A 27,872-nucleotide genomic window follows, 5' to 3' on the forward strand; every position below is an offset into this window, starting at 1 on the left:
TCACATTCATAAGGGCATGTTTTAATGCAGCGGATGAAGGGGTACTTGACTTCATGTGATCTGGCTGTTGGGGGTTACAGGACCACTGCTTTACCCTCAAACGGGACCGTCAAAAACCCAAGAACAAAACACGGCCCTGGAGAGGCATATTTTATTTCATTTGTCAGTATAGTTCAAGGAAACAATATACAAAGCAATGATGTGGTCACCTTTACTGAATGTGTGGTGCAGCTCAGTTATAGACTCCATAGATAGTATGGGGGGGGGAACAAAAACAAAAACAGGCCTCTGCAGCTTAGGACCCTGCTCTTAAACAGTGAAGAACAGACAAAAAGAGGGCATGTGCTATAAGAAAAAAACAACCCTGTGTATGACATGCTTGTTGAAGATCTGGTTGGTCAATAAAAGTTAAAAGAAAAGTCAACAGGTGCGTGGGGGGTGAGGGGGGTGTAGGCAAATGAGGTTGTGACACTTTTTAAGACTTTCAACAAGGCACTAGCATATGAACCAAACCTAACACTCCAATAAAATAACCAGTGCTCGCTTTAGTTTAACATGTTTATTACAATACGTACATTTCACATTTTTTTGACCTTGTGACCTCGTTGCCCTGCTCTGAATTGAGAGGTGATCAGCATCCCCTCCCCCCTCTCACTCGATTCATGGTAACACCACCGAGTGCAAAATGAAAAACTGTGGATATCATTCAGAACATATTTACCGCTCGTCACTACAACTCTTTTATATAAATAAAACCTTTTTTTTAATTATTATTTGGCTTCCTCTTCTTAAAAACTCCACTGTAATGGTAGCGACTGTACAAAAAGGAATGAACCAGTGGTACCACCTCAGCTTGAAAACGTACAGCTCATTACATATTCAGAGGGAGAAAAAGAGAAAAAAGGAACAAAAAGAAAAGGTTGGAACACAAAGTAAAAAGAAAAAAAAAAAACTACAAGGAGGGTGTGAGAGGTGTTGATGTCTCAGGAGAGGATGTGGCAGGGTAGCAGGGCTGAGGCCAGGGGAGGGTAGTGGGAATGGTCCAAAAAAGCAGCACACCATCTCTAATTTTTCCTTTTTTTTTGTTTTTTTGAAAATCACTCACTCCACCACACCACCAGGCACTGTTTTTCTTTTCTCAGACCAGGGGAGGAAATTGCAGGGCCACCAGAAGCTGCGTATAGATCACTGAACCATTGGGAGCGCTGATGCTAGACCTGCTTTGGAAGAGGGGGGATGTTTACCCTGCCTGAGAGCGACGTTACAGTTACAGTTCACCCCTGAGGGCGGAGGGAAGAAGAAGAATCCAGACGCTAATCGGTTATCAATATTTGAGGAGAGACGCCAGTGTGTTCTGCTTTATGCTCGGCTTCTGTGTCAGTAAATGGCTTCTAACATCCTTCTCTGTTTACATGCGGGTCACACACTCGCGCACGTACATGCTCAATGGTTCAATGATCTATGAGTTGACGAAATGAAGCTTTTTTTTTTAAAAGTCTGCGGACGAGTTAACATGAAGGAAAAGGCTAGCTAATGAATGTAGCCGCCTAGGCGTTGATTAGTTTGGATGTCAAAAGCTTTGATAGGCATGGCTTTCCATGGCTTCAATCTACAAAACATATTTACAACATAGATAATAACATCTACAAGAAATCTACATTTTTTTTCCACCGTGGGGTTTTTACAAAACCACAGTCTTGTAAATCACCCCTCCCCCTCCTCCACCACCTCCTCCCAGCTTTTCGTTTTCTCCCTCTTGGTTCTCCCAGCCCCAAACGGTCCAAAGCCAAAACCGACAGCAGCTCCTGTGTGTGTTAAGACTGGGTTCAAGAGGAACTCGACAACTGCTCTCCCTCCAGCCTCCGACTATGTGCAATGGGTCTCTACCCTTCCCCACTCCCCCTCTCTTTCCCCGACCCCTCCCCAACCAGAAGTTGAACTCCGCCATCAGAAGTTCTCAGACCATGAAAGAATTCTGATTCTTCAACTTTTCAAGTTCTTTGATTTGCTGTCTCAGAAACAGTATCCTGTACGAGGGAGAGAGAGAGAGAGAGAGAGAGAGAGAGAGAGAGAGAGAGAGAGAGAGAGAGAGAGAGAGAGAGAGAGAGAGAGAGTGAGAAAGAGAAGACACATGAGTCATGTGTGTTCTTGGATTGAGGTTTACTTTACATGTCAGCAGGTGTGTGTTGTTCGCCTTGCTATATTCTCACCTCTGCTCGCGTAATGTCGCTTGTATTTCACAGACTCTGACCAAAGAACGGAGGTTTTTGAGCTCGGTGCAGTTCTCAGACATGCAGATGCTCCCCATAGTGTGAGCTTCTTCACGTAGTCTTGATGCCTTTAAAATGATTTATCACACACACATAACATACTGATGATTGTAGTTCATTAAATCACTGCACAGTTACATTGTCCTCCATTTAAAAGGTAGATTTCAGAGAAATGAAGGAGGTACAAACCTGCTTCTCTGCATGCTCTGCAGGCCAACCCTGGACATGTTTGATAAGATTCTCATTGAAGTGGGCGGCGAGGGTGGGGGTGAAGGTGCAGGTGTGCCGGGATGATGAGGAGGTGGGGGGAGCAGAGGCAGAGTTGGGGGCGTTGCTGCTGCCGGAGGAGACGTGGTTGGGACCCGGGGAGGGACTCCTCTGACTGCTGCAGGTCACACAGGTGGAGGGAGAATATAATGTTTACAAAGAAACTGCTGACCTTTCAAAACAAGACCAATCGTCTCATTCTCAGCAACAGCGTTAAGAAAATATAACAAAGAAGAGACTGGATGTAAAAAAAACTATTTGGATAACAGTTAAACTACACAGGTCCACACATCAGATGTATCACAGCTTGTAGTTCGTGCAGCAAACACTGCATTAGACGTCACAGGTCTACACAGTTGTCACAAACACAATAGGTTTGTATGAGGGCAGGTTTGGAGTCAAAGAGTGAAAGACAGTAAAAATTGCATTGTAAAATTGCATAAACCACACTAATACAATGTTGAAGAATCTTCCCATAGCAGGCTAGATTAATGGAGCACAGATATAACCTTAAAAATTATAATAATAAATGCAAGATAATGTCATTAAACACATGAAACTAAACAATAATCTGAATTTTTAAATAAATACTTTTTTTAAACTATTTAAATGAGAATATAAATAGGAATATTTACAAATATTCAAATAAAGCTTAATGTGTGGACAACATCAATGTACAACATGGCTCTAACATGATCCTTCTGACTAAATATTTAAACATTATGTGTGTCTTCATAAATCAAAGCTAAACTGCAATTAGTTTGTTTCACATAGGCTTAATCTCCTTCATGGAGGACTTCAGTGAATGAAAACAACGGCTCCATCTTCCATCAATGACCAGCAGATGGCAGCACAGCACTACACAATAAAGACTGACTGCAGTCTGGCAGCAGCTTCTAATGTACTGGTAAAGACTCATTAATGAGTTGATGAGAATGGGCTCTCCTACCTTTTGGCTGCATTTCAGCACGTCATGCTACTTGGCTAAGAGTATTAAGGATGTGAAAGAATTTACAGAAGCAACCCTTTTAGTTTTATGTACCAACAAATTTAACACCTGTGAAATTTAGGAAGATATATTTTCACATTTGTTATCATGCCAGCTTGTGTTGCTGGACTCACCCTTGGCGATGGAGGGTGCGCGGGGAGGCCGTGGTGGCATCGTGACTGTGCTGCTTATCGCTGGTGAGGGGCTGCTGGGATGTTGGCCGGGGATGAGATGCCTGCTTCACTGCTGGCGTGCTCTCCTGAACGCAACATAAAAAATAAAAAAAATCATCACCTTTTCATATGATTAAGATACAATATTTCATTTGTACTTGGTGATAGTTATTCTTCCAAGAACAATGTCCCAAAATTCACCCATGTGGACACTCTACATGCTGTTTGGGACACTGTAAATGTGTATCTTACTTTTGGCTGTGAGATGACGGGCTGCGTGCTGAGGAGGGGTTTAAGAGGACCGGCGTTGGTCTGTGGTGTGCTGATCCTCGGAGAGACGTAGGACCTGGGCGACGACGCGTCTGATGTTAATGACATTGGTGACTGGTTTGATTGCTGAGCTGCTGGACAGACGACGATATATGAGATCAATACAATCTACTAACATCTACCAACTACTTTAACAATTCACTGAAAGGGAAAGCACACACAGATCACAGGTAGTTGTTTTCAGTAGCTACTACACAACATACTTTATGTACATGACCACATTTGCACCTTGTTACCTTGGTTGGAGAGTTGAGCAGCTTGAGAGAGGATAGTAGTGATATTGAAAGCTGATGGTCCAGCAGTGAGGATCTTATGGAGCATCGACTGTAATGAAGCTTGTGTGACTGCAGCTGTGAGAACTGTAGAGAAGCAAACACACAGTTACTTCTTTGCACTGACAAATTAAATTGTACAACTACTAAGATTTCTGCACTGCATCACAGTCAATATGCCCATAGAAATATTTACAGTCTGACTCATTTTGCTTCAAAAGGTTATAGTGAGATCATACTTCATGTTTCCACAGGATGCAATGCTCACAGGGTTAATGATTATGAACCCAGACAGAACATTTGAAGACGCCACCTTAAGCTCTCTGACACTGTAATGGTCGTGTTCTACTGTTTACTGCTGCTTTATAGTCCAAATAATTCATTGAAGAAGTTACTGCCATTTTTAACTGAATTAAATGAAGTTAATTATTGGCTGCAGCCCAACATTAGAGCACTGACTCTCTGTATTCACCTGCTAGACAAACTATAGCTGGTGTGTAGGTGCGAAAGCAGCAATCATACTCAGGTGTGAACCAAAAATGCAGGACTGAGACCTTGTTCAAGAGGTGGCATCAGTCCAGTTAGAAACAAACGGTGGTTCGTTTCTGGTATGAATGTGATCCGACCCAACTGCAGGAAACATTGTGCATTTTGGACTAAACCAGCTCCCGTGCATTATGCGGGCTTGAGCACTGACGAAATATGTTTCATTATCCTCGACAGCCAGCTGAAGGCAGCAACAAAATGTACAAGTGCGTTAAAATGTACCATTTTGTTCACATATTGCAGTCCAAGTGATGGCTGCAACTATACAGAGATGTCAGTTCTGCTTGTCCATTTTGGAAAGTTCTCCCGGAAGAAAATCAAACTCTACTTTCTCTGACCACCACATTTCTTACCAATGAACCAGTGACAACTCACATGCAGATTTTGTTGATACATTTTGGTTCACTTGCAATTTAGCCTGTGAGAAACCAGACTGACCCACAGCCAAAATGCAGCAAAGTAGCAACTCATCACCAATTCAGACCAAAGCACTATAGCAACTATAGGTGTGAAAACACCCTTAAGAGTCTTTTCGAAGTCCACTAACCTTTAAGACAAACTGTCTACCACATAACCTACAGAGGGGCATTACTCTTAGTTTGGATCATAAAGTAAGAGGGATGGGAGTCTCATAATTAGATTTCTGTACTCTGTGTCAACAATCAATTCACAACAGATTCTTGTTTCAATGAATAGAAGAGAGGGTTTTGGTGTTATTCCAGTTCAATGTCCCACTCACTGTCCCAACAGACTGTGGACAAAGTTTTTTTCTCCACCACACTGGAGTTGGCTTAAAAGTTTTGCAGTGTGTGTGTGTGTGTGTGTGTGTGTGTGTGTGTGTTGGTAGATTGGTGTGCTCCATTGCTAGTGCTGCAGTTCAGTGCTCTGCTCTGCTAGTCAGTCTCTGGGAGATGTATGAAGTTTCATCTTGTAATTCAAAATATGCCTGAACACTCTCCTATAAAATAACACTGTCAGGGTGCTGAATTATGCTCTTGTGGTTCTGCCTTTTTCAACATGTGTAAACATTTTAACAAAAAACAAAAAAACAACAACTATTTTTGTAAAATGTAAATGGATGTCTAGAAATCCCGATTCTTATGTAATTTGCTTTTTTCTCTCACTCCAAAAGGAGCCAGGACTCAGGCCCTATTTATATCTGGCATTAACATGCGTCTGGAGCTGACCACTTGTGTCCAGATTTTGTTGCTGCCACCATCACTTCAGCTAGAAGGTCAAAGGGCCCCGCTCAAAGTTATTATGTCAGTCAGACAAACACCAGATCTGCTTTTAGTGCTAAAGAACATGTCTCAAGAACTAATATACATGTACAAGCTATTCCAACTGTTCAGATACTTCAACCCCGTACCAAAACAACTGTTACATCCGCATTGGTGACATATTTTCCTCTTACAACCTGGACTCATTAATGTTGACACTACATGTGATCAGATGTGTCCCAGACCACCTCTGCAAGTGGTTTGCGTGATGGGATCACTAAGCTGTCCACTGTGGCACAACATTGTCTGTTGGGACTGTCATTCATATGGCTGCTGGTTTCAGAGGGCTCACAGCAGACAGTCCAAACATTCAGACTGAAACACTAACAGGATAGGACAATATAGCACTCAGTGATGAACTCAGACCAACAGCAGCCTCCTCAGATGTGTGGACAGATTATAACTTAATGTCAAACCTTCTGTCAGTAAGCAGTCAGACCAGCAGCATCAAACAAAGTTACCGCAGTCAGATGAATGCAACATAAACGCATCACATTTGTGTCAAATTAGCAGTTTTTTCTCACCTTCGTTGATTTTTGCCATGTCCACGCTGGCATTATTGAGCTGTAGGGCAGTCTGAAGTGCTGGGAGGAGTTGGCGAAGCAGGGTGGGGTCCTGGAGTAGCGGAGGGGCGGGGGACTGCAGGACCGGGGATACGGGAACCGTGGAGGCGGATGATCCGGGGGGTCCCGATGACGGGTTCAAGCTCCCTGAGCCTGAGGATGAGGACTGGGACTGGGTAGCTGTGGGCTTCTCCATCTGGGCTGACTCTGTGAGGGCAGCATAGAGGAGGCGGAGGAGGAGGTCATTACATCATCACGGGCACGCTCAGAAATCAAATCTCCAACTGAGAAGATAACTCCCTTTTGATAAGGTTGTAAACTCATTCATTCTGTGCTACACAAACAGCAGCTCCATTCATACCAGCTGTATATGTCTTTTTAAACTGGGCATGTGGATACACGTTTAAAAAAAAAAAGTTGCTTTATGTAAGCGGACCCCTGTAAACAACCGCTGTGGAGCTCCGTGTCAGCTTCAGTTAAATTTTTAACACATCTTGACTGGAGGGCAGGAACGATCACGTCGACCTCGTCAAATACATGTGACACGCACAGATCCTGATGTGGGCTCACTGGTGCAGCTACAGGCCTCACAAACAGCACTGAGACCAAGCTACAAGCATGTTGCTCTCAGTCTGTTCTAAAGTCTACTACATGCTGAAAATTAACCCAGAAAAAGTGTCGCTGCCTTCATATCAAGAAGCACATATTGTAAAAGTACTTTAAAAAAGGGGAAAAGTGTTCTAGTATCAACATTAACTTTCCAAAGCAAATGAACAGACACCCCCACTGTGGCTATATCCTGTGACTGTATTATGTAATGTTATGGTTGCTGTGTGAGTCTACGTATCTTTCAACAGAATTCATTCATGAGCAAAACAGTTTCAGGCAATCATCACAACATGAGTGGCTCTGTTTTAAGAGGAAGTGGATTTGGGAGTATTTAATTGGAATTCAGAAACAGTGATGTCTTTTCTATAATAGCTCAGATAGCAGATGACACAGACTGTGCAGCAGCCATTATTTTTAGAGGAGTGCCACAGTGTTGTAGAAATATTCTGACATTATTTTTAGAGGAGTGCCACAGTGTTGTAGAAATATTCTGCCTTAAATCAGCCTCCATGATTTCCTTATAACAATGGACAACATCTTTACCTAAGGTAATCATTAATATTCTGTGGCTACTGTGATACAAGGCTGAGTGCTTCCTGTTTAGCAGGAGAGTATTCACCACTATGATATGCAGAATTACAATTAGGCAGGGCTGGATCAGTACCCCCAGGGGCCCTTGGGCACTGAACCTCATGCTGGTTGATCATTTTTTCCCCACACACTCATTGACAGTGCATTGTTGCCTCCTTACCAATCATCACTTGATTGGTAATCATCACTGCCCAGCTATCAAATTGACATATAAAACAGTCAATTATGAGACTTAATTTTCTTGGAAATAACTTTTCCAACTGCTGCTGTCAGGTAGAAACCTTGTAACTCCATATTTCATTTGGACATACTAGGTTTCTGAAAGCGTCTTTAACTACCAACAAAAGACTGGGTCAAGCATTGTTCTGTATTTCTGTAGAGCCAGACAAAAAAGTTAACTTTTTTGTTCTCCTATCATAGAAGACCACCCTCTGCTCAAGGGGTCCCTAGGCACTTTCCCTGATTGCCCGTATGGTAGATCAAGCCATGCAACTAGGGATAGAGCAGACTGTAACAGACTTTCGCGAGACAAACTGTTCAAATCTGACATAAAAACAATCAAGTCAGCAGAGAATCCATCATGACAGGTCTTCTAGTTTAAGCTGTTCAGAGACACCACATCTCGAGCTGTCCCAGAGGCTACGACACTTAGTTTTCAAACATGTTTTATTTTCTCTAAACTAAAAACAGAATGTGTTTTTTTGTTAGGGCAGTCTGAGACAGGTTAAGTATTCAATGAGATAAAACAGAGAGAGGCAGTGACCACACACCGACAGAAAGCTGCCCACAGCCTCTAATTATACCATACAATGGTATACCATGCAATAAGAGTCATTAATGGAGCTTCACAGGGAATGAAAATAAGTCTTGCGTCTCTGAGCAGAGGAGGAAATGATGTTGATGCAGCTGTCTCTGAACACTGACACAGGAAAAACATATCAGAACTGCTGTTTCAGCCTGTTGTGATTTTACTTTTATTTGAATGTCAAGTTCAAATCCAAGTTTATAATTTACCACAACTCCCCACCCTCTGTTTGCTTCTATAAGCTGACTGAGGACGTATTTTATACATGTTTATTTTGCTGTACATCTTTTTCTAACAATCATATTTAGTTTTCATTAACTGTGTTTAAACATTCTGTGGAGCGCTCACTTCACGTCTGATACCAGTGAGGTAAAAGTTCCTTTACTGCCACATTACTTGTGGCTGGTTTAAATCCCATATGTGCCACTTCTCTGCCTGCTATGCTCTTCAGTTTGATACATACGCCACATGTGTTTCGGACAGGATGTTTCACCCACAAAACAACTGCCGCTCTTCTACCCTGCAGTGACTACTCCCACGTATTTGTTGAATTGTTGAAAAGTTTGATCCGGTCTCAAATTTCTCTGAGGGGCTTAATCTGGTAACCGGTTGACTTCATCTGAGGTCTGCTGTGTAGTTTGTGCACCCTCATGTCCACATGATGACAGACTGGGACAAACAAAATGTCCTGTGGTGGGAGCAGCGCAGCAACTCTGATTTCAAAAGTCCTGGTGTGTGTTTTTGGGTTAAAGCTGGGAACTTCAGATTGCTGAAACCTACACAGAACAGACAACACAGCGACTACTTCCAACATAAACTTTATATTGTTTAGAAGCCATAGAGGACATAATGAACGACTGAGCAACTTTCACAGCGATAGGAAAGGATGACAATTACGGTCATGTCAACAAAATCCTGCAAGAACACAAAATTGCTCTTAAGACTACAAAAACAGCAACATTCATCATGAACAGTATGACATGCTGATTTATGGTGCAATTTAAATGAAAAGGGGTCAAGAAATGGAAGAAAGAAAAAAACTACTAAAATTGGGATGAAATAGTGTATGAAAAGCTGTGGGTAACAAGAACTCTGCAGAAGAGGTCTGGAGGAGAGTGAATACAGTCTGTAACATCTGTAATAACAGCGCAGGTGTTACTTTGTTATTAAGCCATCAACCAGTTGGTGTACTGAATGAGTGAGAGTGATATGCTGCTAATCAGAGTGTCAGAGGGCGAGGGATTGAAAGAGCCAGTTCAGTACCTCCAGCAGGAGTATGTTATGTCGTCAAGAGTTACTGTGACTAAACACATTGGAAACACTTTGAGGTGAAGAAGGATGAGCTAAGCAGGGCACACAAGCTATCTCTGACCACTGACTACTGGACAGCTCTCACAATCAAAAGCTACATCACCACTTTTATTTTTTAAATTAAACACATTAATTATAAACTGGTTAATGGGTGTTGGTCTATCCATCCATCCACCTGAATCCATACTTTAATTTGAACAACAGAGGCAACAACTTGATCAGCACACAATCCATGAGAATCATTCAACATCACAGCTGTTGGCACAGTAACTGAACCAGACTGTAATGGATTCACTCCATCATGGCCTCATCAGCTGGATTATACACTCATGTTGCTTAAAACCACATTAGCATGGACAGTTCAGATTATTAACCTTTATTTGACCTCAAAAGACCACTCAGGAGGAATCCTCATTTACAAACAGCATTGCAAAAAAATATTAAGTAGGGAAAAAGAAGAAAATGAAACGATGAATGAATACAAGTAAAAAGATAAGATAAAAGTGAAGTTAACAACATTTGCAATCAATGAAAACAAGGTCTGATAAGGCCTTTGAACAGTTGTGGCAATAAAGAATCTAATGTTCCAAGGCTAAGGTGCTTTGTAAGAGAATGACATTTTTCCTATTTCACTTCTGACTAATGGAGAATAGAGCAACTACCTATTCTGTGAGCGAGTACCAACATCATGTGACTGTGAAGATATTTGTAGTCTCAGTCTTTTGGTAAGTGATTCTTTAGCATCCATCAGCAAAAGGTCAGCTCAACAATAATCATCAGTGACTAACAATAACAATGCTTAAGCATATAATTTCAGGAAGATTTGTAGAAAGATGGCAACAAAGATGGAAGAACTCTAATTCAGCAAAGACAAAAAAATAAGTATACAGATACAAAGGGTACTAAATTAACACCAGTCACCACACAAATGCTGGGAAATGCTGGGGAAAATTTGCTTCACTCACAGCCAAAAAACAACAATGTTAATCTATTGCGTGCCTGGTAAAATTCTTACATCCACTAGCCATAATTTTGCAGCCTGCAGATATGTAAACAAAGCATGTGTGATTCATTAAAGCTTAAGAACAGGTGAAGAAAACGTGTGTTATAAAAGTGTGTGTGGCACTTACTAGCACCAGTAAAGCCAGGGGCAGCCGATGCTTGCATAGCCTCCCTTCTGTAGTCCCTGTCTTTGGGGAAACTGTTGACAACTGTCTTTGTTGGCTCTTTTTGCCTCTGTTCTCTGTGAAACACACAAGATACAAGAATGATGTATCCAACCTTTGTGTGACACTAATTGATAATAAAGTGTGTACTATTAGATGGATTATAGCTACCTCTCCAGCAATTCTTTGGGCTTCTCCCACTGGGACACCTCTGTCCTACAGTTGTAATAGTATTTCTTTCCGGATGAGCTGATGTGCTCTGACCAGTCGTCGCCAGGTTCGTAAGGCTGAGAAGAAGGAGGAAAAAAAAGAATATTTAGGGACAGGAGCAGATGGGAAGCGATAGTGTGCCTGTACGTGTGTTTAGAGGGGGTCTGATGCAAGAGCTTGTAATAGAAGATGAAATGTACGAGCGATATTTGGGTCGAAGGCAAGATAGCTGCAGCTGGAGTGGTTCACAGAGATGCTTTTTTAAAGTGTGTGGGGAGGGAAGGTTTATATCAGAGACGGCTAAAGATTATCGAGGTGATCCCACTGGAACCCTTTAGTATTAAGACTGCTCATTACTTGCCTTCTGTTAACATTTTACACATCTTAATGCTCCATTTTTATTTCAACTATGGTGTTAAAAACAAAAACAAAAAAAGCAAAAACAGACATTTAAGTTAACAACAGCAGTTTCCTTAATATGAGACAATTATAAGAAAACAATGCATGGAAGCTCCCTGTATTCTTTAGCAGGCACCAACTCTAACAGTATAACTATTGATTATCTGTGATAATTGCAGCCATTAAATAAACTTGCCTTAATAAGCATGCCCAGTTTATTGGACACTTATCACATTAACCTGATGGAAAAGCTAACTATTATTGTGTTTAAATGTTTGTCTTTTTCACAGAAAACTGATTCTAACAGGAACACTTGACAGTGAATTTACTGGAAAGCAGCCGCGGCACAGAGACGATTTAAACGTTTAGTGCTGCGTGCTGCAGTGGAGGCAACACTTACTGTGTCTGAGGTCTTGCTGGGGTTAGAATGTGAGTTGGAGCTATGAAGGGAACTGTGGTTGTGAGAGTTTTCTTGTGGAGAATAACTGGTCCCTGCAACGAAAAACACAAGGAGAGGAAAAACACATCAGTAACAGCTGATAACAATAACACTGGATGTGTAAAAAGCCTGGCTAAGAACTACACCTTCACTGCTGCCTCAACTGAAGGTCTGAATAAATTTTCCTGTTGGTAAAAGCTGCCAAAACAATACGGTAAACTTAATTATGATGACAGAATTGCAACATATAATGGTGCCTGAAATCTGTGCAACACCAGTCCTGAAAGTTTATATACTGACAGTATTTGGACAGTTAGTTTTTGTTGTTGGCGAAAGACCAAGGATCAAGTCTTATCTATGAACAGAAAATCATTTGCATGGTAAGGAAAGAGCCCTTCGTGATGTTCTCCAAGACAACAATTAAGAACAGACTTGACCATAATTTCAGAGGATTCAGCACCAAGATGCAAAACCCTGGCAAGTCTAGTGAGCCTCAAAAACAGAAAGGCAGGTTGTAAGTTCACAAAAACATACAAAAACAAAAGGAAGAGCAAACTAAAATGAAACCAAAAACTATGGAAAGAGGAAAGCGTGGAGACAAAAAAAGGAAAAGCTCATGAGCACCTCATCTGCTAAACATAGTGGTTTTAGCTACCAATGGAAGTGCACATTGGCAACATGAAGCAGCAGGATGAATGCAGAGGTATACAGGAGCATTCTGTGTGCTCACTTTCAGACAAATGCATCAAAGCTAATTGGATGACATTTCATCATTCGGTTCAGCATACAGCCGAAGCAACCAAAGAGCATTTCCAGGGTGAAAAGGTGGAATATCCTCGACTGGCTGAGTCTCTGATCTCAACCAGACTGAGCTGCATTCTGTTTGCTGAAGACCAGACTAATAGTAGAGTGAGTTCACATCGAGCAAGAGCTGAAGCTGTCTGTAATGGAGAGGAGAGCATCGCCAGGGAAGAACAAACAAACTGCAAACAACTGTCCACTAAATATTAAACATGGTGATTTTGTTTGACATGTGTATCTATCCAATTACGCTTTAACCCCTTACACTTTGGACACTTTGTATTAAAAGGACTGTCTCCTACATAGCTTTTTCAATATCAATATGAGCTTACTCAAAGCTGAGATATGACTTTTTAATGTAATATCCATCACTTCATTTCAAATTAAAGCACAGAGCCTAAAGAACAAGAAACCAACGCTGACTGTCTGTACTGTATGTCACACTGTGTAAGATGAGTCTAATAAAGTCATAGTTACAATCTGTGTCAGACTGTAAATTGAGGCATGTCAGCTGATGCCATGATCGCCTGTTGAATTACAGCACAACAATGTAAATAGAGGAAAAAGTCTGGATCACCATCATCTGGTCTCCACCAATGTCTGGATCAAATCTGGTGTTGATGCATTGTGTAGCTGTTGAGATATTTCAGTGTGGACGAACCGAGCGACTGACCGACGCTGCCGTCCTCAGAGCCTTGCTGCTAGCACGACTACGAGGACACAAGCACAAACTCGCATCATCAATCTTTACAGCCCTTGTGTTTTTGTAAATGTCAAACAATAAACAAGTTTCGACCGCAGCGCTGGCAGTTTTATGATTTGAAAAACCTCAAGCAAGGAGGAGGAGACTGTAAAGTTGACTGCGGACAGAGAAAAGAGAGCAACATGAAATGTTGTTTCTGCAAAGTGAGTTTGAGGTGAATATGTTTTTAAAGCACAAAACATTCACAGGCTTGTCTGTATATTCTGGGAAATTGTATACCATAGTCTGATGTGCTGGTTTGTAAATGTGGGTTGTAGCAGCAGTCATGTTGTGGAATTTGGGATTCTGAGGCAGGCCGTCTCCAGAGCTCCAAATCGACAGTCTGTGGATCCAGGATCACTGTACGATGCTCTAGTATTTCATCATGTTTCTCTTATAATTGTCACCTATCACCTAGACCTGTCACAATAATTATCAAATCATCATACAATAAAGTAATTATGATTGACTTATCATATGATACATGGACATCATTTTTTTGACCTCAGTATTACCACATTAGCAGCTAAGAGGCTATTCATGTCACATGGCTAAGTGACTAGTGTCGTCCATTCCTCACTGTGTACGTCCTGAGTGGAGACTGCAGAAGAATTAAAGGTAAATAACTCTGTCCACAACTATAATGGCAGTCTGTTTTTATAGAAATTGCATTATTATGCTATTATATTATCATTATATCAGTGGTATAAATAATCTTCAAATGACAATAATATCGTTTATCACGATCATTTCTAAAACAATATATTGTCCAACAAAAGTAGTTATCTTGACAGGCCCACTTTCGCAGCTCACACAGTGTCTCTCCCAGAATATTATGGTAGAGCAGGGCTCTAAACTAACTTTTTTCACTGGTTGCACTGGTGCGCCTAACTTTTTTTCTTAGGTGCACCAACACAAAAGTTAGGTGCACCCAAATTTCCGACCATATCGCATTCAACACCGCAGTTTTACAGGTTCACGTTTTTTAAATAGCTGTCCATATAGGCAGTATTGACTTGTAAATGATTTACTAACAATCTGGTCAACATAAAGTTTTTTATTTGAACAATTCCACAAGAAAGGTAACTTCACTGAAAAGTGCTGGTGCTTAGTTTCTCATTATAATGACTTACAGGATCTTTTTTTTTTTTAAATCACAGTGGGGGAAATGGGCTTCCATACGGAGTCGATCGTATGTGGCTCATTATCTGATGCCGTCTCCTGACTAGTGCTTGACATAACCTGGGAGGTTGATGACTGATTTTCGGACGGATCAGGCCTTTCATCTTGTCATCCGTGGCTACATGCACTCAACATTAGGGCTGTCAAAATTGCTCCAAAATGACGTTCGAATATTCCCTTTGCTCTCACACGCGCTGCATTTATAGCCACACACACACACACACACACACACACACACACACACACACACACACACACACACACACACACACACACACACACACACACACACACACACACACACACACACACACACACACGTCTCATTTGCGGGCGTCAGGGAGCCGCTATCAATATGTGGGAGACTCCCGTAACTTCCGGGAGAGTTGGGATGTCTGGATCTGGAGAGGCGGTATAGTGAGGAAAAGGGCATGCTCATTTGGGTGCACATTTTCAAGATGTGCCCTCATGTTGCTAGTGGTGGAATGGTAAGCTAACTGTAGCTTACACAGCTTGCATAAAACTTTATCTCGAGGCTCGCATTTTTGCCGTCTACTGACCAAAATCCAAAGCATTTCCAAACGGGGCTTTTTAGGTTGCTTGGAGTCCAAAACCACTCTCACTGCTTCTGAGTTGGGCTCTGAACTTTCTGCCATTTCGTTTTGTGCGACTCCTGTGACTTGTCCCTGTCCCTGTCCCTGACCCGTCATGCAGTGCGCCCACTCGCAAAGCAGCCGCTGATGTGTTTTTATTTTCCATAGTCGAATATTAATTTTCACAATTGAATCTCCATTTAAAAAAAATATTCGAATATATATTCGAATTTAGAATATTCGTTGACAGCCCTACTTTACATCCAGTCTCTCTGCCTGACTGCAGCACACGCATTACACACAGGAATATCTGGACCACGGCCAATCAGAGGGGGGTCCCGCCGTTCACTATCTCTTATTGGTTTAGACCACGATATGGGCCTAATGTGTGTCTGTTGTTGAAGGTTGAACCACAGGGAGACTTTCAGAGTCGCAGAGATTTTTTTCCCCCGAACAGCTGGTCGCACCGGTGCGACCTCAGATTTGTTTTAGTCGCACCATTGAGAAATTAGGTCGCATGCACACGTTAGAGCCCTGTAGAGTATAGTTATATATTAAAAAACAACAACAACAACTGTATCTTAACCTTTAAGATATTTAGAACAAGTCCATTAATGTAACAGCATTAATTAAAATAGTTGCTACACCTGTTTGGCAAAGGCGAATCATCCTAACCTAACCTGTGTCCCTGTCCTCATCTGACTTCTTATTGCACTGATTTGAAAACAAGACAAACACAATCGAAAGTCAAATAAAAAGTTCAGCGATCAGAAAGCACGCCTTCGCCTGTGCTCCGTCCATCTATTGTTAGATGCTTCAGCTGTATGTAACTTCAAGATATTTTGACATCTGCAACATTTTTTAAAACAGCTACAGGGATATGGATGATTATATGTCAGTGAGGCTGACCACAGTAGGGACATGCTTTTTTTGAATGAAAGCCTGTGGTGACAAGAGAAGAAGGATGCACTGTGGCATCTGTGGCCATAGGAACAAGTGTAAAGCAATCTGCAGCAGGTCAAGAAGTACAAAATAAAACCTTCAGCTTGTAAATAAGAATATGTTACTGTCATCAATATGCAGCTGGAAAAACTAAATACAACAGATACAAGCTGATTTGTATTATTGTAGGAGAGAAAAAAAGATGATTTTAACAGAAACTGATTTCTTTTAAAGTGATTGTTATTATAACTATTTAAGCCAGACAAGGATGGAAACACCGGGAACTAATCCGCTCAACATCACATCAACAAAAAGCCTTTCCAAGCACCTAATGATTCTCACCACTGTGTATTGACAGGTAATCTCTGATGACTTCAATTAGGGCTGGGTGATAACACCGAAAATCAATGTCAAGATTAAACTTTCATTTCATTTTCCTCATTAACAATTAATGAAACAATACCTCCGACCTCACAGTGGAGCTCTTAGAAATTAGTAATTACTGAAAAATAAGCACAAACATCTGCAGTCATGATCTTTGGTTTTCACTTTATTCTAGTCACCATTTTAAGTAGTCAAGAACCCATATTTCAGTACTATAGTAGTATTCAGTATTTTAACAAACTAACAGACTGTGGTGAGGAGGCACAGGAGAGACTGCTGGACTATGCTGTAGCTACATTCAAGGGTTACCATGTCTATATATTCAGCTGCTGCTTAACAGAACTCTGACGTCGTTTTGTCTCCACTGGACATGCATTATTTATTACACTGCTTTGGACTGCTGAAAACAATGCAAACCAGACATATGAAATGGCAAACTCTGACTAGTTGTGTAGCTCCAGGGTTAGATTTAGTCATCCATTCAGAGACGTACATGAATGAAGGCAGCCTGAAATTAAGCAATTAACTGATCAAACATGTCAATAAGACTAATATTAGGTTGGTTAGAGAGACATGATGCTGGTTTCCTGTCCGGCTCTAACTTCAATTATTCATTCTCATCCAAAACCTTAATAAGACATCATCATGTACCCAAAAGGCACCTAACGAAATTCCAGGTTTCTAAACACCGAAAGTCTTTGTTGATATGCTGCCGTTGAGCTCTGGAGATATTCTAATATTCATTTTACAATTACATTTGATCCTATTTATTTATTATTATTTGTTATTTTCAACAGCAGATTCAAAATCTCACATAGGTACATAGTGTTACATGCAATATCTCTTTTAAACCCGAGGCCTGTTTACCTGTCCTGTAAACTACTGTGCCTGCACAGAGTAAACAAGTGTAGCACAGAACATGACACCAACCTGTGCGCTTAAAATCACAACATCTCCAACATGTGTTTATGCTCAGCAGAGGTGGAAAGGTTGGTGTATGTCTATGTATAAACAGAAAAATCAAATTGGACTCAACTCCTAGTACTTAAATGACAGTGGATGGAAATTTGCATGAATTTGACTTTTCCTTTTGATTTTCTGGACATTCTGTTCAAATTTGTGCTACATTTGAAAGAAAACTGAGCTATTGTTAATAATGAGTGTGTGTCAACAAGTGACGAAAACAGTGCATACTCTTGTTGAAGTAATGTCTGTTTATCAGCATTATTCCACCTTAAAAATGGTCGAAAAATCATGTAGAAACCCTCCTACCACAATACATCCGCACTGATACTGCTCTCTAAATGGAATTCACAAAACACAGCTGTATAATATTGTCTAAACCCCTCAGTATTCAGTGAGCACCCGGTCGACACCACAGCTCTGAAGGGCAACATGTACCAGCAGCGTATGAGCTATGTCAGAACGCCCGCCAAATCTACTGTTGTCTACATGAGCCCACACAAAGGCAGAGTCTTGACACATGTCATCATGTCAGGATCTGCTGCTGTCCTATTTCCCCACACCTCGACGTGCGTCAACGTTCCTGATAAGCAGCCAGGGATTCATATTTGTTTGACACTTCGGCACATCCAATCCTGGCTCAGACTAATTACCCTATCTGTCTGAATGTCTCTGTTCAATGATTCACATCAAATAACGTGATGCTACATGATGCTGCCGATGTGTTGTGCAGTTAATCAGTGATCCTTACAAACAGACTCACCTTAAAATAAAGTGCTTTCATTTTCTAACAGGACTTCAGAATCAGAACAAGAATAAGCTTTGTCTAAACCTTTAGATATCTTTCATTACTACACATGTAGAGCAGGGAAAATGAACACTCACTACTACTCACTATAGCGTGGTTGTTTACTGCTGCTGACCACTGTGCAGCTAGCCTCTCTCTGGTCTGAGGCTGCACTCACCCCCGCATCCAGCTCATTAGGTCCAGATCAACAGGGATGAATTATATATTTACACATAAACCAATAGATGTTATGTGGACTGACAGGTACTGATCAGCCTGCATCATCAGCGTTACATGAACCCACATTTGGTAGTCACTGTGGGACTGAACTCTGATGAAGGAACTGCACAAATCCATCCATCTGTCTGAACTACTTTTCACCCTGATTACTGATGAAAACTTCCTGCACTCAACTGGTGATCTGCATGTGTCATCATGTACGGCTTCCTAAATGGTTCACAATCAGCAGATGGATGCAATAGCAGTTTTGCTTTTGAATTCATGCTAAAAGTTTTCCATCTAAAAGCACAGAACTACACAAGAATCCATTGGGAAGCAGACTGAAAGCCCCCTGCTTCAGAGCTGTGTTTGAGTGACAGCTTTCACACCAGCCCAGACGAACCACGTCACGCGAACAAACACATAAGATCCGAACCAGACAAGTTGGGTGTGAAAGCAACTGTCAGACGACTGGACCTTTCAAACCACTCAGTGAATCTCATTCAGTTTAGTTCTCAATATTTCAAAGTAAATACATCTTTAAATAACTAAATTTAAAAAAGATTCTTTAGAGCAGTGGCACAGTTAAAGTTCTATATGAAATGTTGATTAAATGCATTAGTCAGACACAGCTTTTTTATACCATAAGCTACTTGTTCTTAATACTAAAAAGGTCCTGATGCAAATTAGGTTAATAATATTAAACTATTAATGATATTGAAAAAAATGTGTGCATATTCGGACTACTAAAACTGACATGATGTGATCAGCTACATTGGTTTAATATGCAATTGAGCAGAACACCTCAGCAAGCTGAACATCTTATGTTTTTGTTATATTAGTGTCTTGTGAGCTGTTATGAATAACCTATTTGAACATCTTGCAGGCTTCTTTGGATTGATTTGGAGTTTGGAGTGTTTCTGTCCACCTGAGTCCAATATTCAATCTCCTTTAGGCTTTGTTTTGTTCTTTGCCATCTCCTGAGAAATATTAGCTGGACCCGTATGCTCACCAGTAAGTCTCTAACCCATTCTGTGTGCTGTTAGACACTGGGCAGGTAGAGCACAGTGGGTTAACCACAAGAGTTACGTTGAGGGAGTACATCCAAAACAATTAGCTAAATGATGCTAATACAAGAGGAACAACTGTTGCAATTAATTCCTTGTTGTGCGTCACTGCTAGCAACACCTTTAGGATTGTGTGAATCATTCAAGTTATTGTTCAGGTGTTATTAATGCAGCTGCAAGTTACAAACAGCCCAGTTCTTCACACTTTAAATCTGATTCCCATTTAACTTGTAAAACACTTGGAAACTACAAGATTCAGTCGCAAAAAATAAGCAGGAAAATACTGATATAAAGTCAGAGAGTCAGCGCTATTAAAACCTGCTCAAATTTGAGTTCTGGTAAGTGTGTCTTTGGATTGTCTTGAATTCAGACAGAATACAAACATTCTGACTGTTCAAAAAAGCTCAGCAGTGTCAAGGACGCGCTTATCACTCCAGCTGTGTCGACAGCTAATGAAAATAGACCCGTTAATGCTGAATGCTGTACAGAAAAAAAATTGTCTGTTGATCAGAAGTATTTCAGACACTAGTTGCTGTGATGTTTCACCATTTACAGACCAAACTGATGCTGAAGAGCGATGTGCAAAAGTGCGACTCAGGTGCAGTAGTCTATTTGCGCACAGCGACAGCTCTGATGAAGAGTTTTTTGTACTCGAGTAAGCACACAGGTACACACTTAAAAGCCTTAATTGAAACTCAGCCTAATGCGAAAACCAGTCTGAGTTAATATACTGGTCCAGTTCAGTTAAGCAAATCATTACCGGACCATTAACCAGTAACCCGACACACTGTTTCAGGTATAATATTTGTGTTTTAATTGTGTTTCTAATAAAAGTAAATTGAGAAAGTTTTGGAGTATAATCATATGTGTTTATAAATGAATAGTTACTGGGGCATTCAAATAAACCAGTCTTTAATAGACAAGTGTTTTCCCAGCATGAGACCTCCCAAAATAGACTGCGACTTATACACTGGTTTTTACGGTACATCTTTCTTTCCCCCTGAAACTGTCAATGATTTATGGTTGTCATGAGTTAATTTTAGTTTAAGAACAGCACTTTGCAATTGAAAGTTGATATTGTGTATAAAAGGGAAAAGGTAAAGCTGAGCGATACTGGCCAAAAAATGAAACCTGGAGACAATTAATTGATTTCTTCTTTTACGAATTGCAGAAAGACCAATTGACTATTGAAACATAATTTTTAGGTCATCATTTGCAAGAATAATAAAATGACCTGGTCACCTGCAAAGCTGTCATCATTATGATGCATACTCAAAAAATACAGCTACAAACCATCAGTACCACAAGCTTCAACTAAGAACAGATCAGCCATCCAGTGTCTCTCAAAATCTATTAAGAAATACCAATAATTTTATGTGTGCTTCTCAGGGATTAATTTACAAAGTAACCCACCCCAAAAGCAACACCCCACCAGGCTTAGTGAGGGAAATCCTCCAATACTGTGTATCCTCAGTCATTTGATACTTTGAGTAGTATTTTGCACTGTGTTATCTGTAAACACGAGGTGTTGCACACAAAGCAGTGACTGCTGCAGTCCAAGATTACTCCTATAAAATATTTCATGTATGTAACACAAAAACCACTGTGCCTGCAAATGCAACATTAGCAACCGAATGCAGCACTCATGTGCAACTATGATTAGGCCCCATGCCACATTAATGCTACCACATCCACCACTTTTATGCCACACGCATGGATGAAACTGCTCGATTCCATGAATCACATTTTCAGTAATTCAGGAACATTTTGTTTTCTTATGTTTTTGTTATCTATGAACGAAAAAAGCTTGTGCATATCAAGTTTTAAAGCTCCTACAATAATTAATACTTTTTATCCCTGAAAATCCACTTTTTCTACCACAAAAACAAAAAGTTGCTCCAGTGTTACAACCTCACTGAAACTGGCAGGCTACTCAACAAATTCTGATATAAGCCTCAACAATAAAGGCACTTACTCCCCTCTGCAACACTTGAGTGCTTGGACAATGTGTCTGCTTGTAACTGCAGCAGCAGAATTTAGATGCTCATTGTGGTTGTTACTGAAACCACAGAGAATATCAAATCAACAGCTGACAGCTGGGGTTTACTTGACTGTTTAAAGTTAAACAAAAATTTAGCTGGTTATTACTAAGCAGCAGTGCATGTGGTTTATGCTCCAAAATAACAAGCAAGACACCTACTCCTTCATGCTACAACATAAATAAGCACGAGGCAGGCTGTATTTATGTCTGAGGGTAAACAAAATAAATGACAAAGCTTCAGTTTCAGTGTTAAAGTTCCTGGTTTTAAAAAAAACAGTAACCTCCCCTCTGTTTCTCACTTACTAAGCTATCTGTTTTGAATCTAAACTCATTTTCCGCCCAGCTATGGCAGCGTCTCACCTCCATCCCTGTCTCTGGCCCGGTGTGTGTGGACAGCCTTCGCTCTGCTGTGACCTGTGCTGTCCATGTGTTTGTTTTCGGGGCTGTCAGACCTCCTGAGCATTTTGCAGGGAGGAGTGACATCTGAGGAGTCTCGCATCTTTTCATGTCGGTGGTCCCCTCCTGGATGGCTCTTAGACGAGTATTTGAGAGTCTGCAGACACAAATAAAAACACCTCACTACTCTCTAGCATGTACAAATGATGCACAATCATTTAATACCTTGTCATCACTATTATAAATGTATATTATATATGTAACCCTCATGTTTAACACCATCTTCAAAACACAGCAATGTTAAAACTTCTCGAGCATCAAACTTATTAAAGGTATTTATTGGGAGAACTAATCTCTATGCATTAAGCTTGTGTGATTTATGATTGTAGGGATGCATATTCATCTCTGCTAAGCCATTCTGTTATGACAATACTAAATAGCCACAGCGTCTCACTTGTTAATGTACTCATGTATATTGACATGTTTATCATTTCTGATGTTGGCGACGAAAACAAACCAATTATCAGACAAGCAAGTATTAGCCTTTATTATGACCTTTTAACTCCAGTTTGAATTTAACTAGCAGTTAATACATTAGTTTGTCGTGTGTGTTTGGAGCACTTTAATGTAAAGAGAGCTCAGTTAGCTATATGCTTCAAATGACAGATTGCGGTCAGGCCCTAATCGGGACAGGCTAGCAAGCGAGCTAACAGTAACAGGCTAGCATTAGCTTTGCATTTAAACTCAGTCTGTTTCTTCCCCGAAAAAGCGCCGACTTCGACGAACACATTCAATTTACTTTGTGGTTATCTGGTTATATTTATGTTGTGGAACATTAGCAGCTCTTAGGCCGCCATTTCTAACAAAACCGTGTACTTTTGCCTTTATTTTCCGCACTGACTGAGGCCTGTTGTGTCTCCAGAAGCCTGAACTAGAGTGTCCATTTTAATCTTATTAGCAGGCTACGTTGAGCTAACAAGTACCTGATAGGGCTGAGAATCTCTTCGGTCGCACCTGCAAATAGAAAAAGAAAACACTCGTGAACAAAAAAAGCTTTAAAAATGACAATGCTGACTTCAAAAGTGCTCCAACAGCTCAAGTTTCCAAATACTTTATTTTGGTTTCAGTGAAAAAATGGCGGATTGTCAAAGCGTAGCTACGAGGAAAAGGAAAATCTGAGTAGAAGTAACGTTTAAAAAAAAAAAGATGTTTACCCATCGCCGAGTCTCGGTTGTTTCCTTGCATACATTACCATCAATGCCGTGTTAGTGTGTTTGGAGTGGGATGTGAAAGGTTGATACGGGTGCTATGTTTTTTTCTTGTTGATTCAGCGACCTGAAATCGTCAGTTTATTTCAGCCTAGCTTGTTGGTGTTTGAGAAGCTTGTCGGCAGCAGTGGTCGAAAGAGCGCCCTCACTCAGTCCTCAGTCCAGCTCCCACTCACACGCACAGCCGCGGCTCCGTCTGCACACAGCGGCGGTCTGAAGTCAGCTTCACATTCGTAGGTAAAGGGGGCGGAATTAGGAAACATAAATAATGATATTTAGCAGTTGAATCTTTATTTTTTCATCACAAGCAAAAACGCTTTAACGCTGTTTAAACCCACTTTCAGATTTGTGAAATCTTTATTATCCAAAACATTACGACTTTTTACAAATTCATAAGTCATAAGGGATATTATTTGGAAAAAGGTCCAAAAAGACTGTCCTAAAAAAAAATAATTCCCGTAGGATATTTAGAATTGTATGGGAATCCTATTGGATCCTATTGGAAAAGATAAAAATCCTATAGCATTGTGCAAATCCTAAAAGAAACAAAACTGTCTCCTATTGGATTCCTTTAGGATAGACTATTTAGAACTGTAAGGGAATCCTATAGGACCCTTTTGGAAAAGGTGAAAATCCTATAGGATTTTTTGACTAGGGATTAGATAGTCAATACATGATTTTAGGGGCCGATATTAGGGAGCAAAAAAATTTCGATATTGATATATTGGCCGATAATGTTATATGTACACGACATATAGATAAACACACTTTTTATTTTTATTTTATTATTATTATTTTTAGCAATGATCTCTCAAATGTGGTTATCGAACACTTGCGACAAAGATATGTAATGGAGGCCATGATATTGTACAGTTTAAGGATAACTTTATTGTGTAAAATGACATAGGTGCACTGAAACAATATACTTCACTGGTAATTTAATAATTATAATTAGCTATGAATAAAAAAAAAATATATATATTAAACTTGAATTAAGAAAAAAAATTAAGTATACATAAAATTCTGTTTACATAACTTTAAAAAAGCACACATTGGACAACATATTTGCTGATACCGATATATATATATATATATGATATGGTCAATATCAGCCGATGATATTGGTTGACTGATTTATCGCTGTAAGATTAGAAAAAATTTACTCTATAAAGATATTTTGTGATTGTATTTCAAAAGATAAAAACTTTTCTACCTTTGTTATGAAGTGAAAAAGAGGAGCTCTACATGGCTGTAACCAATTAAATACAGAGACGTGGTATGGTGCAGTGAATGTCTAGCCACAAGATCAGTGAAATTACCTTTTTCTTATTTTTCCACAAATAGAATAAAGGAGATTCTTTGGTAATCTAGTCTCCACTAGTAAGTGGTGAAAAAAACGAAGAATCAGCTGCTAAATGTCACTATTTAGGTTTCCCTTAACTTTCCCCTTAACTCCCAATCTGAAGCTGACTTCAAGCGTCTGATCTCAGGGTTGCCAGATATCAAACCTTCACCAGTGTGGGGAAAAGCCAATATAAAGTCAGTGACGCCCACTAAAAGTGCCCGTGTTATTGACAATATCAAGCTGAGGTACTGTTGTTGCTTGCTGGTTTATAGGTAATTATAATTTAGCATGTATGTTGTACGCTATGCGAGTCCTATATATGGATGCAAATATATGACGACATAAAATTAGGGAGTCAGCTGTATTAAAATTTATGACTCAGCTTTGATTTATTTGAGATGTAAATTTCACTTTAGGTTGTCTTTAATTTATCCAGAATACAAAATGCAAAAAAATACAGACAGTTTTAGAAAAAAGTCAGTCGTCTTATATCTAATCGTCTTATGTGATTTGTGTGTTTTACCACATACTACACATAATTATTATCATATTAATTAATATTTACACTTCCTTTTTTCTTGTTTACTGCGAGTGATTTATGTTTATCATGAGTTAGAGTTCAATTGAAAAGCAGGACTTTGCAATTGATAGCTGATATTGTGTATTAGCTAGGAAAATGTAAGGCTGGGCGATATTGTCCAAAAAATTATAAATATTGGCTGACAACGATTCCACAACATGTAGTGTTTCCATAACACCCATCAAATATCATTGAAAACGGTGGGTATAACGGCACAGACCTGGCAACCTCGCCTCCAAACCTTTTCCACCTCTCCTTCTAATGGAAGCATATGGAACAGACTACTGTCTCACAAACTTGTAAACCCTTTTATTTGCAGTGTTTAATCGGATATATTGTTATTATTATTCCACATATGCATTTTAAAGTTTAAAATGTGTTAACAGTGAAATCCATTTTCATTCAACAGTTCAATTAAAGGGCTTAAATTGAGCAATGACTTGTTTTCTCCTGACATCTAGTGGTTAAACTCTGACATCGCAGGGAAGTTTGAACTAGATATCAACATAACTATTAATCCCTACAAATACCCCAATGATACATTTTTCTGATGTCTCTGTATGTAGATGCTATCCACAAAATGACCCTTGTACATTGTAATTATTTTCTAGAGGGAGACATTTGAATTTTAGTATTGACTGTTTTATGAAGGAAAAAAGTAATACGCTCATCACTATGTTTAACGATAGCAGTAAGATTGTAATAGAAAGATATCATACCAAAAGAATACAAATATATCTAAGAATAAGCATAGAAAGTATCCCAAATATGTAGACCACAAGTTCCTTGGGAGTATAATGATCATTTCCAAGTCCACATTTAGGCTTTTGAAATGAAACATTTTGTGGCTTTGACCAGGTTGCACTGATGGTTCAGAGTGAAGAGCTGTAGGCAGATAGCTGCAGGGCTCCATTGTTCCCAGACAATATATCCCACATCATATCCCAGGCTGAGGACAAAAGAAGCTGTGGTTCAGCGTTTTGGCACACAGTGCACTTTAATGTGGGGACAAGGGGGCACAAAAGGGGCTGCTGCTATTGTTAGCACATTTCTGGAACTTGTTCATACACAGGCATACGCACGCATAGGTTTTTATGAATCTGTACTTTCATTGGATGTTTATTTATTTATTTGCTGCATTTAAATAAAAATAGGGAATAGACAGAAATGGACAGATTGGTGATCAGTGGTCAGAGAAGAGATGTCACTGTGCATATATAGAACAACTGTTCTTATATAAGATTTACATATTTAAGACCCATTTAAAAACCCATTTAGTTTGCAAAAACATTTAGTCAGAATGAACTTATCCTTGTTTGGAAAATGCCTTTTCTGGACGTTGACTACTTGTTGCTTTATTGTCTAAACATGACCTGTAGGGGGAGATATCAATCCACTTTTATAGCCTGGTAACACAACCAACACATCCAATACTATCATACATTGTCTGACTGGTAATAAATAAGATACAATTCATATTTTAAATATATAGTGATGTTCAAGATTGACTTTCATTAAAGAAATACTACAAAATGAAATGAAATATAATTTCTAACAGGACCAGGATATTTAAAAAAACAGACTAATCATCAGATAAAACATATTAATAACATCAAGACAGAACATTAAAACATCCAAACTGCATAAGTATAAAACTGAGTGCATTAAATATGTGAGTAGATGTCAATGGTTGTACAAATAAGGTGCAGATATAGGATATAGCAGGCCAATACTTGATGGATACATAGTCTATGTACAGTTAAAAGTTCTGAATAAAATGAGGTGTTGCAGATATAACATCAATAAATCATATTAATAAGTTATATTGGAATGAACTTGCCTAACTTTGAAATGATATAAAATTAGATAAACTTATGTCCCACATAGGTCGCTATGTTTTGTTTTTTGAAATTACAATGTCTTAAGAAAAACAAACAAACAAAAAAACAATGTCTTATATTCCCATATATATGTGTAAATACTCCTATTCAAGAATAAGGTTGTCTAAGCGCAACTGTTTTTGTTTTCTTCTGTCGGTGGAGTGGCGTATTTACGGCGGAGGAGTTAGCTGATGATTGACAATACAGCAAGCCAATGAAAACACAGTACTGAATTTGTGAGCACGCCTTAAATCAAGACTGACCAATGAACGAACGGATTGGGCGGTACTGCCCGGTACAGATCTCAGAGCAGCTTTGTGTTGTCCCGTGTTCACCTCTTAAAGCTGTGTTAAAGGAGAACAAACCGTTTGCAAGTCAGCACCTTGACACACTGCTTTATCCGTCTCGGAGAGTTGCACAGCCGAGGCGTAACGTTTTGAAAGGTTATGTTCAGCAGATATAC

At 39.8% G+C, this 27,872-nt stretch overlaps 1 protein-coding gene across 2 annotated transcripts; it reads right to left on the minus strand.

Moving 5' to 3' along the window:
• On the minus strand, positions 1-23,758 carry waca (WW domain containing adaptor with coiled-coil a). 2 transcript variants are annotated; one of them, XM_062441618.1, is made up of 13 exons: positions 23,551-23,758; positions 23,320-23,350; positions 22,301-22,493; positions 12,181-12,272; positions 11,343-11,458; positions 11,136-11,248; positions 6,651-6,896; positions 4,265-4,387; positions 3,951-4,099; positions 3,660-3,784; positions 2,460-2,655; positions 2,211-2,338; positions 1-2,027 (listed from the first exon to the last, which is right to left on the minus strand). In XM_062441618.1, exons 1-13 carry the CDS (start codon positions 23,589-23,591, stop codon positions 1,958-1,960), a joined length of 1,623 nt encoding a protein of 540 aa, XP_062297602.1. In that variant the 5' UTR covers positions 23,592-23,758; the 3' UTR covers positions 1-1,957. The 2 variants fall into 2 exon arrangements, with proteins under 2 accessions (XP_062297602.1, XP_062297601.1); XM_062441617.1 differs by having other exon boundaries at positions 3,951-4,102.
• Positions 23,759-27,872: the final 4,114 nt, after the last annotated feature.

The sequence above is a fragment of the Scomber scombrus genome, chromosome 20, assembly GCF_963691925.1.
Source record: "Scomber scombrus chromosome 20, fScoSco1.1, whole genome shotgun sequence".
Lineage (NCBI taxonomy): Eukaryota > Metazoa > Chordata > Actinopteri > Scombriformes > Scombridae > Scomber > Scomber scombrus.